The following is a 12,609-nucleotide window of genomic DNA, read 5'->3' as shown; positions in this document are numbered from 1 at the left end:
ATTATACATAGTTTATTATCATATTCCCCAAAAAGTTACTTTATGCTATATCCTAGTTGATTATTTCAAGGGTTTTACTTACAAACAGTCATAATTAGATGCTGCTGAGGTCCAAATGTCTCCCTCCAAAATTCATGTTGAAACTCATTCCTCAAGGTGATGGCATTAGAGGTGAGTTTTAAGAAGTGACTGAGTCAGAAGGACTCCATCCTGATGAATCTCGGAGTGGTGGTGTTTTAAAGGAAGGAAACTTTCACTCCCTTTTGTTTTTCCCTTAGGCAAAGCATTGGTTCTCTATGTACTTCTGTCCCTTCTATATGAGACAGAGTTCAGGGTGTCATCTTGAGAGCAGAGAGAACAGCCCTCACCAGACAGAAACTACCAGTGCCTGGATCTCAGACTTCCCAGACTCCAGGGATGTAAGAAATAAATCACTTGTATGGTATGAGAGGTCCTTCTGTCTATGTGCTGCTTTTATTGGTTAATGAAATAAAGAACTGGCTTAGACTAGAGCATGTGGGTAGGAGGGCGAAGACAGGAAGAAGCCATGGAGCCACTGGATATAGATGTGCTGAAACTTTGCTGGTAGGCCACAACCTCGTGGTGATATACAGATTAATAGAAATGGGTTAAATTAATATAAGAGTTAGCTAATAAGAAGCTAGAGCTAATGGACCAAGCAGTGATTTAATAAATACAGTTTCTGTGTGGTTATTTTGGTTCTTGGCAGCTGAGACAAACAAGCAGCCTCCTCCTACAAATTGGAGCCCAACGTGGGGTAAACTAAAATCCACTTAAAAAGGTGAGAGAGCTTGAAAAGGAATTCTAGACACAAAAATACAGAGTTTAACACAGCTTCTTGCTGTTTGCTGGCAGCATGCAGCAGTTCCTTTAAGAGAGGTTTTCCTTACTCAGCAATAGCAGAAAAACCGCACAGTTTTAAAATGCCGGCTTTCTAGGCTGTGATGCCAGCGTGAACTATGACTCTTTCAGGCAGGAGGTCCAGCTACAGAACATTTGGATGGGATTTGTGAGCAGCATGCTGCGGCTAGCTTAATGGCAGCATGGGCTGGGCTGTGTGCCTAAGAATGGGGCTGTGGGCATGGCTCTCAGAGGCGGCTAACAGCTCCACCATGCTGGACTGTGCGGAGCAAGCAGGAAGTCCCATATATATCATACTAATGGTGCAGCTTAAGTTTCAGACTGGGTAGGCAAGCAGGAAGTACCATATATACCACAGTAATGACGCAACTTAAGCTTTAAGAAGCACTTAGCATTTTAAAAAGTGATCCTGGACAATAAAGAATTATAGATATGGGGCTGGAGAGATGGCTCACAGGTTAAGAGCACTGGCTGCTCTTTCTAAGGTCCTGAGTTCAATTCCTAGCAACCACATGGTGGCTCACAACCATCTGTAATGAGATCTGGTGCCCTCTTCTGACCTGCAGATATCCATGCAGACAGAATGCTGTATACATAATAAATAAATAAATCTTTAAAAAAAAAGAATTACAGATATGCAATAAAGACAAATCCAGATGAGTCATAGTGTTGGATAAATGTACATAGGCTTGAGAGGGAAAAGAATAAGAGAGTTGGAAAAAAAAGTAAATGTTTAAAAAAAACAGTCTTTAAAGAGATATAGTACAGACAGTCATAGATTAAAGAGTAAAGATATTAAAATAAATAAATTAAATAAATTAAATAAAACTTATAGAAAAAGTAATAGAGTAAAAATAAGCCACGTAAAGATGGACAATACAAAGAAAGCCTGAAATGTGTATATTATTGTGTTTCTTAAAATTTTTGACTGTGAAGGAGCTAGGTACAGAGAGACATTTCACTGTATAGGCTGCTAAGCTAAACCAACATGTATATTATAGGTATCTTGACTTCAAAATTTGTGTCTAAGGATATTTTGCTTTGGAAAAGAGGTTCTTTTCATTTCATAGAAGATGAGAACCTGTGGATTGCTATTAGACCAATATGGTTTGATAGAACAAGACCCCCTAAAAGGTTGCTGTGAACACCCCCACAAAGAAAATATTTCACCCAAATAAACAGCAGGAAGCAGTTTGGAAAAACTATGCCCATATTCTCAAATATTGTTTATAAATGTTTGCTTACATTTAAAGGGGGATATGCTATATAGATTTGCATTGGTATAGATTGTGGTTTATTGGTACAAATTTAAGGTCAATCTTGTTATATGTATATTTCTGCTCTTGATTAAAGTATCGTGATTGTGTAGCTCATTTAAAAATGTAATATATAATTAAGAAATATAGGTTAATAGATAATCATATAATAGTCAAGTTTGTAGTCATGTTAGATTTTTCTAGATGTATAGAGATATATTTCAGTTAGATAGGTATTCTTCAAATCTTTCAGAGACTTTCAGAATATAGCATTTAAAATGTTTAAAAACCTAAGACTTTTCATGATGATGAGACATCCTGGCAGCACCAAGCTACTTCCAGAGGAAGATGGGCATCAAAGAGGCTCCTTATGGAGTTGGTTAGCCATTTGGGCAAGAAACTGCTCTTGCCTGAACTGCTTAACTGGACATGCAGGAAGGACCCACAGAGAAATGACTGTTAAACTTGCCTAAAGTTGAGATGATCCTTCAGGGTTCCTGCTTCATCAAAAAGTCTGCAAGACATTCTTCAGGATACAGAAGAAAGTGACTGAACTGTCTTTGAAAATTCTTGCTTCATGGAAAAGTCTGCTGGATACCATGGGCCTGTAGGCTGAAGATGGATGCCTCAATGGTACGAAAGAACTTTGGGTGACTGTCCAGGCAGCGAGATGTCTCTGTCATTTCTAGAGTTTTGGAAGTTACTTACAATGCATTTTCTGTTTACTTAGGTAATTTTATATCCTCCTGGAGTCTTTGATGGATTGAAGAATTTATAGTTATAGTTTTCCTTAGTTATGATAAAAGATAAAGTAACTGTAATTCTTGCTTGATAACTGTTATGTGTAATTTTACTATGTTAAAGTTAAAGCCTTCCTTTTTGTTCACACAGAAAAGGGGAAATGGTGTGGGAGATCCTTCTATCTATGTGTTGCTTTGGTTAATGAATAAAGAACTGACTTGGCCTATAGGATAGGAGGAAGAGGGCAGAGTCAGGAAGAAGCCATGGAGCCACTGAAGATAGAAGTGTTATAACGTTGCTGGTAAGCCATGACCTTGTGGTGGTATACAGATTAATAGAAATGGGTTAAATTAATATAAGTTCTAGCCAATAAGAAGCTAGAGCTAATGGGCCAAAGCAGTGATTTAATTAATGCAGTTTCTGTGTGGTTATTTTGGTTCTTTGCAGTCGGAACGAACAAGTGGCCTCCTTCTACACTTGTATTTTTTAAATTTTTGTTTTGTTTTACATTTTATTTTTAATTTTTAAAACGAAAATTTGAAACAGTTATGTCATGTTTATTATGAGGTGGAAGGAGACGTGAGCTCAGTTTCTTTTTAGCTGGGAAGTTGAGTAGGTAAGGTGGCTGTGGTTTTGTTCCTTCATCTCTCTGATCTCTCAGCATTTTCCCCAATATCTGACTCCAAGCTTTTATTATTAAAACCCATTAGAACTTGTGCTACAGGGCTGGAGAGATGGCTCAGAGGTTAAGAATACTGATTGTTCTCCAGGGATCCTGAGTTCAATTCCCAGCAACCACATGGTGGCTCACAACCATCTGTAAAGAAATCTGGCGCCCTCTTCTGGCCTGCAGGCACACATGCAGACAGAACACTAAAGGAAATAAATAAATAAATCTAAAAAAAATTAAAAAATTTTAAAAATTAAAAAAAAAAAAACTTGTGCTACAGAGAATACAGAGCCTGAACTGGCCATCTTTGATAATCTGGCAAGGCTCCTAGTAGTGGGACTAGGATATCAAAAAAGTCTCAAAACTTTCGACTCATGCCTGTCCGGCCTGCAAGATGTGCTGGGGCAATCAGAGCTTGTGAGAGTGTTTAACCAATGACTACCCCTACTAGGTTGCCTTGTCCAGTCTTGTTATGAGGGTTTATGCCTTGTCTTATTGCATCTTGTGCTGTAAGATATTGGTTTGGTTGATAACACCAAGACGCCTGCTTTTTTTCTGAAGGGAAATGGAGCAGCAGTAGAAGAAGGGGACACTGAGGTCAGGATGTATTATATGAGAGAAGAATTTTTAAAAAAGAATACCTACAAATAAGTAAGACAAGTCACCCAAATGGTAAGTGGGCATAGAACCTGGACACATGACAAAAAGCCAACAATCTTATGACAAGGTGTTTAACATTGATCATACAAATCAAAATGGAAGATGAAACGACAACACATCACCATTTCTTATATATTTGTCAATATATTGAAAGGATATTGGGAAGAGGGCTGTGAATTTGTATAGCCTCTTAAAAAAAGCAGTATGAAATAAACAAATATACATATATCCTGTGATCTGGCAATCTAGGTCTATATTCACTAGAATACATAGAAATGTGAATGTGCAAGTCAATGTTCGCAGCTGCACTTGCTTTAGTCAAAAAAAGAGAAGCAGTCTATCCACCATAGAATGGGAATATGAAATACAATATATTCATTAAATAGACAATCTACATTACACACAACCAGATGGATAAATCTCACAGACACAATGTTTAGGTAAAAGCCATTCAAAATATTCCATATTCCATATTCCATTTGCATAAAGTACAAAATCAGGCTAAACTAGAACAAGGTCAGAAAGCAGTGGTAATCTCTGGAAGTGGCATAGTACTCAGTGGGAGCCTTATGTACTAGCCATGCTGTTTCTTATTTTAGAAGTCACCTAGATGTTGGCCTGTAAAAATGAATTACGATAGATCCTCAAAGATGACGCATTTTTGTGTGTGTATGTATGTAAGTATGTGTGTGTGTGTGTGTGTGTGTGTGTGTGTGTCTGGCTGAGTAAGCCAGAAAGGGCACCCATCCCTTCCAGAAGCTGCAGGTGGTTGTGTGTGGACACTGGGGAACTATACTCACATTCTCCACAAGAGCAACAAATGCTCTGAAGTCCCTGACTCTAACTACTTAGTTTAGATGCTCCTTTATGTTACTAAAAGTAAATGTGAGTTAATGCAAACACTGGGAAAGTCAACCACCTTGACGTTACTTTTCTCATTGTAATGAGAAGCTTAGAACAGATGACCCTCAAGGAAATTATTTGTGGTTCCAATGTACCACATGTCTTTGCTTGAGACAATTTTAGAAACATGATTTTTGCGATGAGTAGCAGATTCTTTTACTTCCCCCTGCCTCTAGGAGGCATCAAAATCCCTTACTAAAATTATTCTGTGGTGGTTTGTTTTACTGACTATGTCTAATCCACTGGACAGTTGACATCAAAAAAACAGATGCTGAATCAAAAGAACTCAGTATTTGGTTCAGTGCTGTGAGTAACTGATGAGATCATCTGTATTCCTTTCAGCCCAGCAATAGTAAAGTCACTACCATATGGACCCACATGCAAGACCCCGGGCTATTAGACTGTAGAAAAATAACATTTGCTAGTTTGTTTGGTCAGGAAACCTTGAAGCTCAGGGGTTTCAGTAGCACACAGTTTTGCTAGTACAGCGCTACTAATGCCAATTAACATTTTTATAGGTGTTTTTGTACCAGTAATGCCAAAAGTCTTTTTGTAGACAAAGTCCTACAGAATTTCAGGGTTCTGTCTGCCCACAGTCCAGCTGAGGCACTCAGTATAGGGACTGCTCAAAGATGAATTAGTCTTTGTTTCTTTTCTGCTATTTCAGAATCCTTCCTGATGTTTCCACTGATGTCTGGCCATGTCATGACACCAAAGCAGGCTGCTTGAAATCACTGTTTACTCTGGCCTGCATACAGGTCTGCTTAAAGGACTTCATCAAAACACCCCTTTCAGAATAACACAGCCTCTTAGCAGCACTGAGAGATAACACAGAGAGCACAGCATTCTAAATTACGCCTAACAACACTTCAGGATACTCCAACTTCCACTTTCAAAAGTAATCAAGCAGTTTTTAAATATATCGAAGCAGGTGAAAAGAAAATAAAGTAAGCTTTATATGTAAATGATGAGCATTTGGAAAGCATTGGAAAAATGCTTTTTTAAGCTTTAGCAAAGTAAGTAAAAAATATTTTAAGTAAAAAATCCTTTTTATCACATATAGAAAAAGTGTATTGATTGATTGATAAGGATTAAATATTGAGATGTGAGTTAATATAGAAAATTGAGAGAATAACACACCAAAGATGTAATAATGAAAAGAAAAAAAGAAAGAAAAAATAGGTTCACTATGCACAAAGCAAAAATCTGAAAAAAAAAAGCTGAAAGGGTATGGTTTTAGTAAAGGCTTACTCCATATCACTAGAAGTTACAAAGGTAGCCGATGATCACAGAACACATTTATACCAATGGCACTATTAAAAATAAAATATAAGGGCTACAGAAATGGGTCAGTGGTTAAGAGCACTAGCTGCTCTTCCAGAAGACCCAGGTTCAATTCCCAGCACCCACACGACAACTCACAACTGCCTGTAACTCCAGTTCCAGGGGATCCAATGCCCTCTTCTAGTCTCTCCTCAGGCAGTAGGTACACAAGTGGTGCACAGGCATAAATACAGGTAAGACACCCATACACATCAATCTTTAACCAAAACCATTTTAGATAAACTAAATGCTGTAAACGAAGAAACCATAAGCAGAAAGGAGAAGTTACTGTAACACATGCTGCTTATATAACTATGAGGATAATCATAGATGATTTCATCTTGTGGTGGGTCATCATTCGCAACTCAAGAAAAAATTAAACTTGGTGACATGTGAAGACAACTTGCAAGCTAAATAAGAACATTCAACAAAAACCTTGTAAGATGAACTCTCATAAACCACACAGCATTTCTGGTACAACCACAGAGAAATTCAATGGCATTGCAAAACCTCTTACTTTGAACCACAGTAACAACTGCCCAGATCAGCTTATTCTAAGACATGAGCCTGCACAATCAACACAGGATGAAGTATGACTTCTATATCCCTCATCCACTGCTGATTTGCAAACCATCCCAACACTCAGCAGCCTAAAACAGTAATTCGTAGTTCAGGACTCTGGGCAGACTATTCAGTTGGTGTTTTGCCACTGGTCTCTTGGGTTCAATCATGCAGCTGCACTAAAATATTCAAGGTGGTTTCAGGCCTCTTTCTACAGTAGAACAGTTGAATCTTTTACATTACATCTGGCTCCAAAGATGGAAGTGAAAAATAACAGTCCTATAAGACTGTAGCCCAGAAATCCTAAACAGTTATATACACAGTATCCATTAGCCATGAAAAGTCCCACCTAGAAAAGGCAAGTGGATACCAGCTCTGATGGGCAAGGAAAGGCAGTGATCATAAAAACCTCTAGTCATCTCTGCATGGAAAAAAAAGAATCATCATTTAAGCATGACTTTACAACAGTTTCTTAGTAACACAACACAGGTAAAATAAGCTGCTTTGTCAACATCAGACCTACTTTTGTACATGTAATATATTTTATATAGCAAATATATATATAGTAAAGACTGCTAACTTAATCTGAACCAATCCATACAAGAAAATCCAAACGAAACATTAATGTATCTTTGAGCATACGGCACTTGGTACTGCTTTATGCACAAAATTTCCTTAGTGTATGACAGAGGTTAAATTTAGATGTTTTCCTCTATCTCTATCTTATTTTTTGAGACGCAGTCTCTCTTTGAATTTGGAGCTCACTGGTTTGGCTAGACTGGCTAGACTGGTTAGCCAGCAAGCCCTATCTGCCTATCCCTACGCTCCAGCACTGGGTTAGACATGTGCCACCACACCTATCTCTTTACATAGGTGCTGGGGTACCAAAGTCAGGTCCTCATGCTCATGTGGCAAGAACTTTACACACTGAGCAATCACCCCAGCCCTCCTAGGAAACAATATAAACTAACAACATAAAATTAAAATCAATATGTTCTTGAAAACCCAAGTGCTAAAATGCAGTGATTCCAGGCAAATGCTGGCTTTACAAAATAGATTAATATTATCATCACAGAGGATCTACAAAGTCACTAATGATACAACATGTATCGTTAGTCAATGATACATCATGCCCTAGAAGGTAAAATGAGGACACAAATAAACTGGACAAAAAGTTAAAGGTGTATTTGACGTCCAATCATTCTCTTGTCATCTATTCTATTTTACAGTTTTGATGATGTTTCCAAATTCTGAAGATACTGACTTGGAGGTTCTGGAGATGGAAAATTCCTGGAATTTCAAGTTACATTTTCACTCACTATTACAGATACCTTTAAAAGCAGTTAACACATAAGAAATACTAAGTTTAATACTATTTACAAGTATTGAAATAATGGAAACTGCCAGTAAATCTTATTTGGTACTATTACGATAACCTAACATTTGGAATGTAGTAGGTCAGCAGTATTACACAAAACTGTAAGTTCAAACTGCCAATTTATAAAGTTACTTGCTTCCAAAACTTATTACTTTTTGAAACATTACTCAGGTACTTAGTATATATACTTTTCTTTTTTGAAGAATATTTTATCTACTGTGTGTGTGTGTGTGTATGTAGAGGTCAGAGTACTACTTGCAGGAGTTCTTTCCTTCTGCTATGTGGGTCCTAAGGACTGAACTCTAAGACAGCATGAGAGAGTTAAGTGTCTTTATCTGCTGAACTCTCTCCCACTGGTCCTCTTTTTTCTTTTCATTTTGTCTTTTAAGGCATTGTCTTCCCATTTATCCCTAGATGGACTGGGACATATTCAATGTGTAGCCCACACTGGCCTCAAACTGATAGTATTCTTCTGTTCCCAAGTTGCTAGGATTACAGTTGGGCACCATCATACCTAACTGTATACATTTTAAAATTCTTATTATAGTTATAACACTATCTACACTGTTAACAACAAATAGCTCCATGCCCTACTTTTAATGGCAGCAACAATAAGCAAGACTCTTTGATTAGACCCAACAGCTTCCTCTACCATAATCCTGTCCTTCTTCCTCCAATGTCATATCAGCTGTAAGCTCCCTCAGTCATGTCTCTACTAGATCTTCCTTCCATTTGACACAGGATACCTCAAACCAGTAACGTCTTTTTCCTTTTTTTTTTTTTCTTTTGGTTTTTCAAGACAGAGTTTCTCTGTGTATCCCTGATTGTCCTGGAATTCACTCTGTATATCAGGCTGGCCTCGAACTCACAGAGATCCTGAGTGCTAGGATTAAAGATGTATACCACCATGCCTGACTCACAAAATAGTAACATTTTAATGTAGATTTTTCAGTTTTAACTTTATGGAAGAATTACATATTTTCCCCAATTTCCTAACTTTTCAAAAGACTTTCCTCAGGATTCATGACTTCAAAAACATACCAAAAAGGCCAGGAAGAAATTCCCATATGTAAATACTAGTCTTCAATGTTACCTTTGCTCAATTTAAGAAAGAAAGAAAGAAAGAAAGAATTAATTTAAGGGTTTTTAAAGACTTATTTTATTTCATGTGTACAAATGTTCTGTCTACATGTATACACATGCACCATGTGCACACCTGGTCCCTGGAAAGGACAAAGAAAATACTAAATCCTCCGGTACTAGAGTTATAGATGGTTGTGAGCCTCCATGTGGGTGCTGAGAATCAAACCTGGGTCCTCTGGAAGAGCAGCCTGTGCTCTTAACCACTCCGCTATATCTCCATCCACTAGGATAGTTTTTTAAAAATAATAAAGTCCAAGAGCAATATTCTTAAATGCAATAAAAACTAGGAAGTGTTAGTTGCAAGTTCTTGGGTTTGATTCCCAGCACCTCAAAATACAAGAGGGAGAAAAAAAAAGCAGTCCTGGATTCTTCAGTTAAAAAGGTATCATAGCTGTCTGACATGGTAGCTCAAATCTTTAATCTCAGCACCTGGGAGGCCGAAGCAGGTCAATTAGAGTTTGAGGCCAACCTGGTCTACGTATCAAATTCCAGGCCAGCTATGGCTGTATTAGACTCTGTCTTCCAAAAACTGGATATCCTCATTATGTTCCAAAATAATTCTAAAGGAAATAAGGGTGGGAGTGGAGTGAAAGCACGGTAAGAGAAACAGGTGAATAAGTGCAGAGCAGAGGACACACAGGGAGTCCAGGGGACAGGGAAGAGGAGGCAGGTCAACAACTGCAGAGCAGAGGACACACAGGGAGTCCAGGGGGACATTTTTTGTTTTTGCATGTTTTTTAAGCTGTTTCACATTGTTTTTAAAATAAATAAATAAATCTTGCTTATAACCAGGACAGGAGTGTGATGTAGGTGGGTCTTCTATCTATCTGTTCCTTTCATTGGATAGTTAATAAAGGAAACTGCTTGGCCTGATAGGGCAGAACATAGGTAGGCGGGGAAGACAGAACAGAATGCTGGGAGGAAGAAGGCAGTGAGGCAGACGCCATAACTCTCCTCTCCAAGATGGACGCAGGTTAGAATCTTCTTGGTAAGTGGTACACAGATTAATAAAAATAGGTTAACCAAGATGTGAGAGTTAGCCAGTAAGAGGCTAGAGCTAATGGGACAAGCAGTGTTTAAATGAATACAGTTTCCGTGTAATTATTTTGGGTAAAGCTTGCCAGTGGCCGGGAGCCGGGCAGCGGGAAGCGGTCTGCAGCTCCTTCTACAGGAGTGTCTGTTCTTTCTCCTATGAAAGCCTCAGGGGTTTGGCACTCTGACCCCTAACTTACCAGCATTTCTCCCTGAACTCTGTGTATCTCCATCACATCTACTCTTTATTTGAGCCCTTCCTTCCTTTCTCCTCCACTCTGGAAGAAAACCCCACATCCTTGTAGGCCATCTATCAACCACTTTATGACTCAGTTTTATGCTAAGATTCCCCCAGCATCACTTGCATTACATATCTTAAGAGGGAGATCTGTCTCTATCTCCACGCATCTCAGAGCTAAGCACCATACAGTGAAACAGACAGAAGTGGTGGTCACAGTGGCAGGGAAGTCTGGTCCTCTGCAGTTCCATAAAGCACTTAGGAAAAATCAACGGCCTTCACTAAAGAGACTCTGACAACTTTTTTAAAAAGGAAATTGTAACAAAATATACTTAATACTAACATTAGTAAGAGATCTCTGTGAGAACAGGGAGGCTGGGATTCTCACTTCAGAAAGAACTCCTTATGAATGCGCAAAAGGCCTCCTTAATAACCCATCCCCACCGCTACACACCTCAAATCCTCTGCCCCGAGATGCAAATCTTAGTGAAAATTTATCTTCTGTAATATGAAACTGACATTACCTTGTATCTCATCTTGGGACAGGAATGAATGTAGAAGCCCATATAGTAGTAGCTGAGTTGCAATGCTCTCTCATGCAGTTGTTTAGTAAAAGCAATTTCTCTGCCAAAAAAAAAGGGGGAACCGTACAGTTAATTCTGGTTTCAATTTAAAAAAAAAAAATCTATGCAATAAAATCTAATGGAAAATATCAAAATACCCAACTCTTAAAATAAAAATGATTTTGTGTGTTTGTTTGAGACAGGGTTTCTCTGTGCAGCCCTGTCTTGGGACTTGCTTGATAGTCCAGGCCGGCTTTGAACTCAGAGACTGGCCTCCTTCTGCCTCCTAAGTGCTGGTACCAAAGGTGTGTGTGCACTACCACACCCAGCAAGACAAATGCTTTTTTTAAATTGTTTTTATTGAACTATATATTTCTCCCCTCTCCCCTGCTTTCTTTCCCCTCCCCTTCTACCCTCTTCCATGGTCCCCATGTTCCCAGTTTACTCAGGAGATCTTGAAGACAAATGATTTTTAAAATACAAGATTATAATTACTAAACAATCAGCGTCAAAATCTCAAAATTATTTTGAATAAATACATCTAAATTCAGATTTTATACTTTACTGGGCAAAAGAGCCGATCTACAACCAACAGAAGATGAAAATAAAGATATGTATAATATTATTCAGTATGTTCTAGAATGTCCAAGGAATTTAGACTGTTTTAACAGCACAACAATTTTTTTAAAAAAACTTAATAGCTGATACATGTCAGGAAAAATTATATATGCATTTACACAGAACCCTTTCGAATGTATTTGATTCACAATTTATTGTATAACTAGAAGCACAGTTTCTACACCGTTTCCCTAAATGAGAGGGACATTACCACATTCTCGCTCCATGCCTTGTTAGCAGGGATGAGGGCTGCTGAAACAAAGAAGTTCAATCTTCAATGAAATGCTTATGTGTAAAGTGGTTCTAATTTGTATTAAGATAAATCTTGGTACAAAATTTCCCCTACTTGTCCAGCTAAATGAGCAGGCTGTATATGAGAGTTTCAACAAATTTTAATTTCTAAAGCAAGAAGAATGGTGGTTTTGTCTTTTGAGTTTCCTTGTTCTATTTTTTTTTTTAGTAGCAGCAATGGATATATAAAATTCAAGAGGTTCTGTTTATTCTGTTAGAGAGGCTTGCTTTATGCAGTATAGCCTACCCCAGAACTTGCTGCATAGCCCATGCTGACCTCAGACTCCTATCTCAGCCTCCTGAGTGCTGAGATGACAGGCATAGGCCACCTTGTCCAGTAAAGGAAGTCC

The 12,609-nt window shown here is 38.2% G+C and overlaps 1 protein-coding gene across 4 annotated transcripts in view; it reads right to left on the bottom strand.

Annotated features, from left to right (window-relative positions):
* The window catches only part of Ate1 (arginyltransferase 1), a 115,570-nt gene that overhangs the window by 42,280 nt on the left and 60,681 nt on the right, over positions 1–12,609 (bottom strand). For all 4 annotated transcript variants that reach the window (XM_041666461.1, XM_041666460.1, XM_041666458.1 and 1 more), the window contains exon 10: positions 11,312–11,411. In XM_041666461.1, the coding sequence (XP_041522395.1) occupies positions 11,312–11,411 (100 nt within the window). The remainder of the gene's footprint in view (positions 1–11,311; positions 11,412–12,609) is intronic.

This window comes from Microtus oregoni, unplaced genomic scaffold, assembly GCF_018167655.1.
Source record: "Microtus oregoni isolate MIOR12 unplaced genomic scaffold, Mior012 000016F_ref0000370, whole genome shotgun sequence".
NCBI lineage: Eukaryota > Metazoa > Chordata > Mammalia > Rodentia > Cricetidae > Microtus > Microtus oregoni.
Note: the sequence above shows the minus strand (reverse complement) of the source record. Positions and strands in the feature narration are given on the sequence as shown.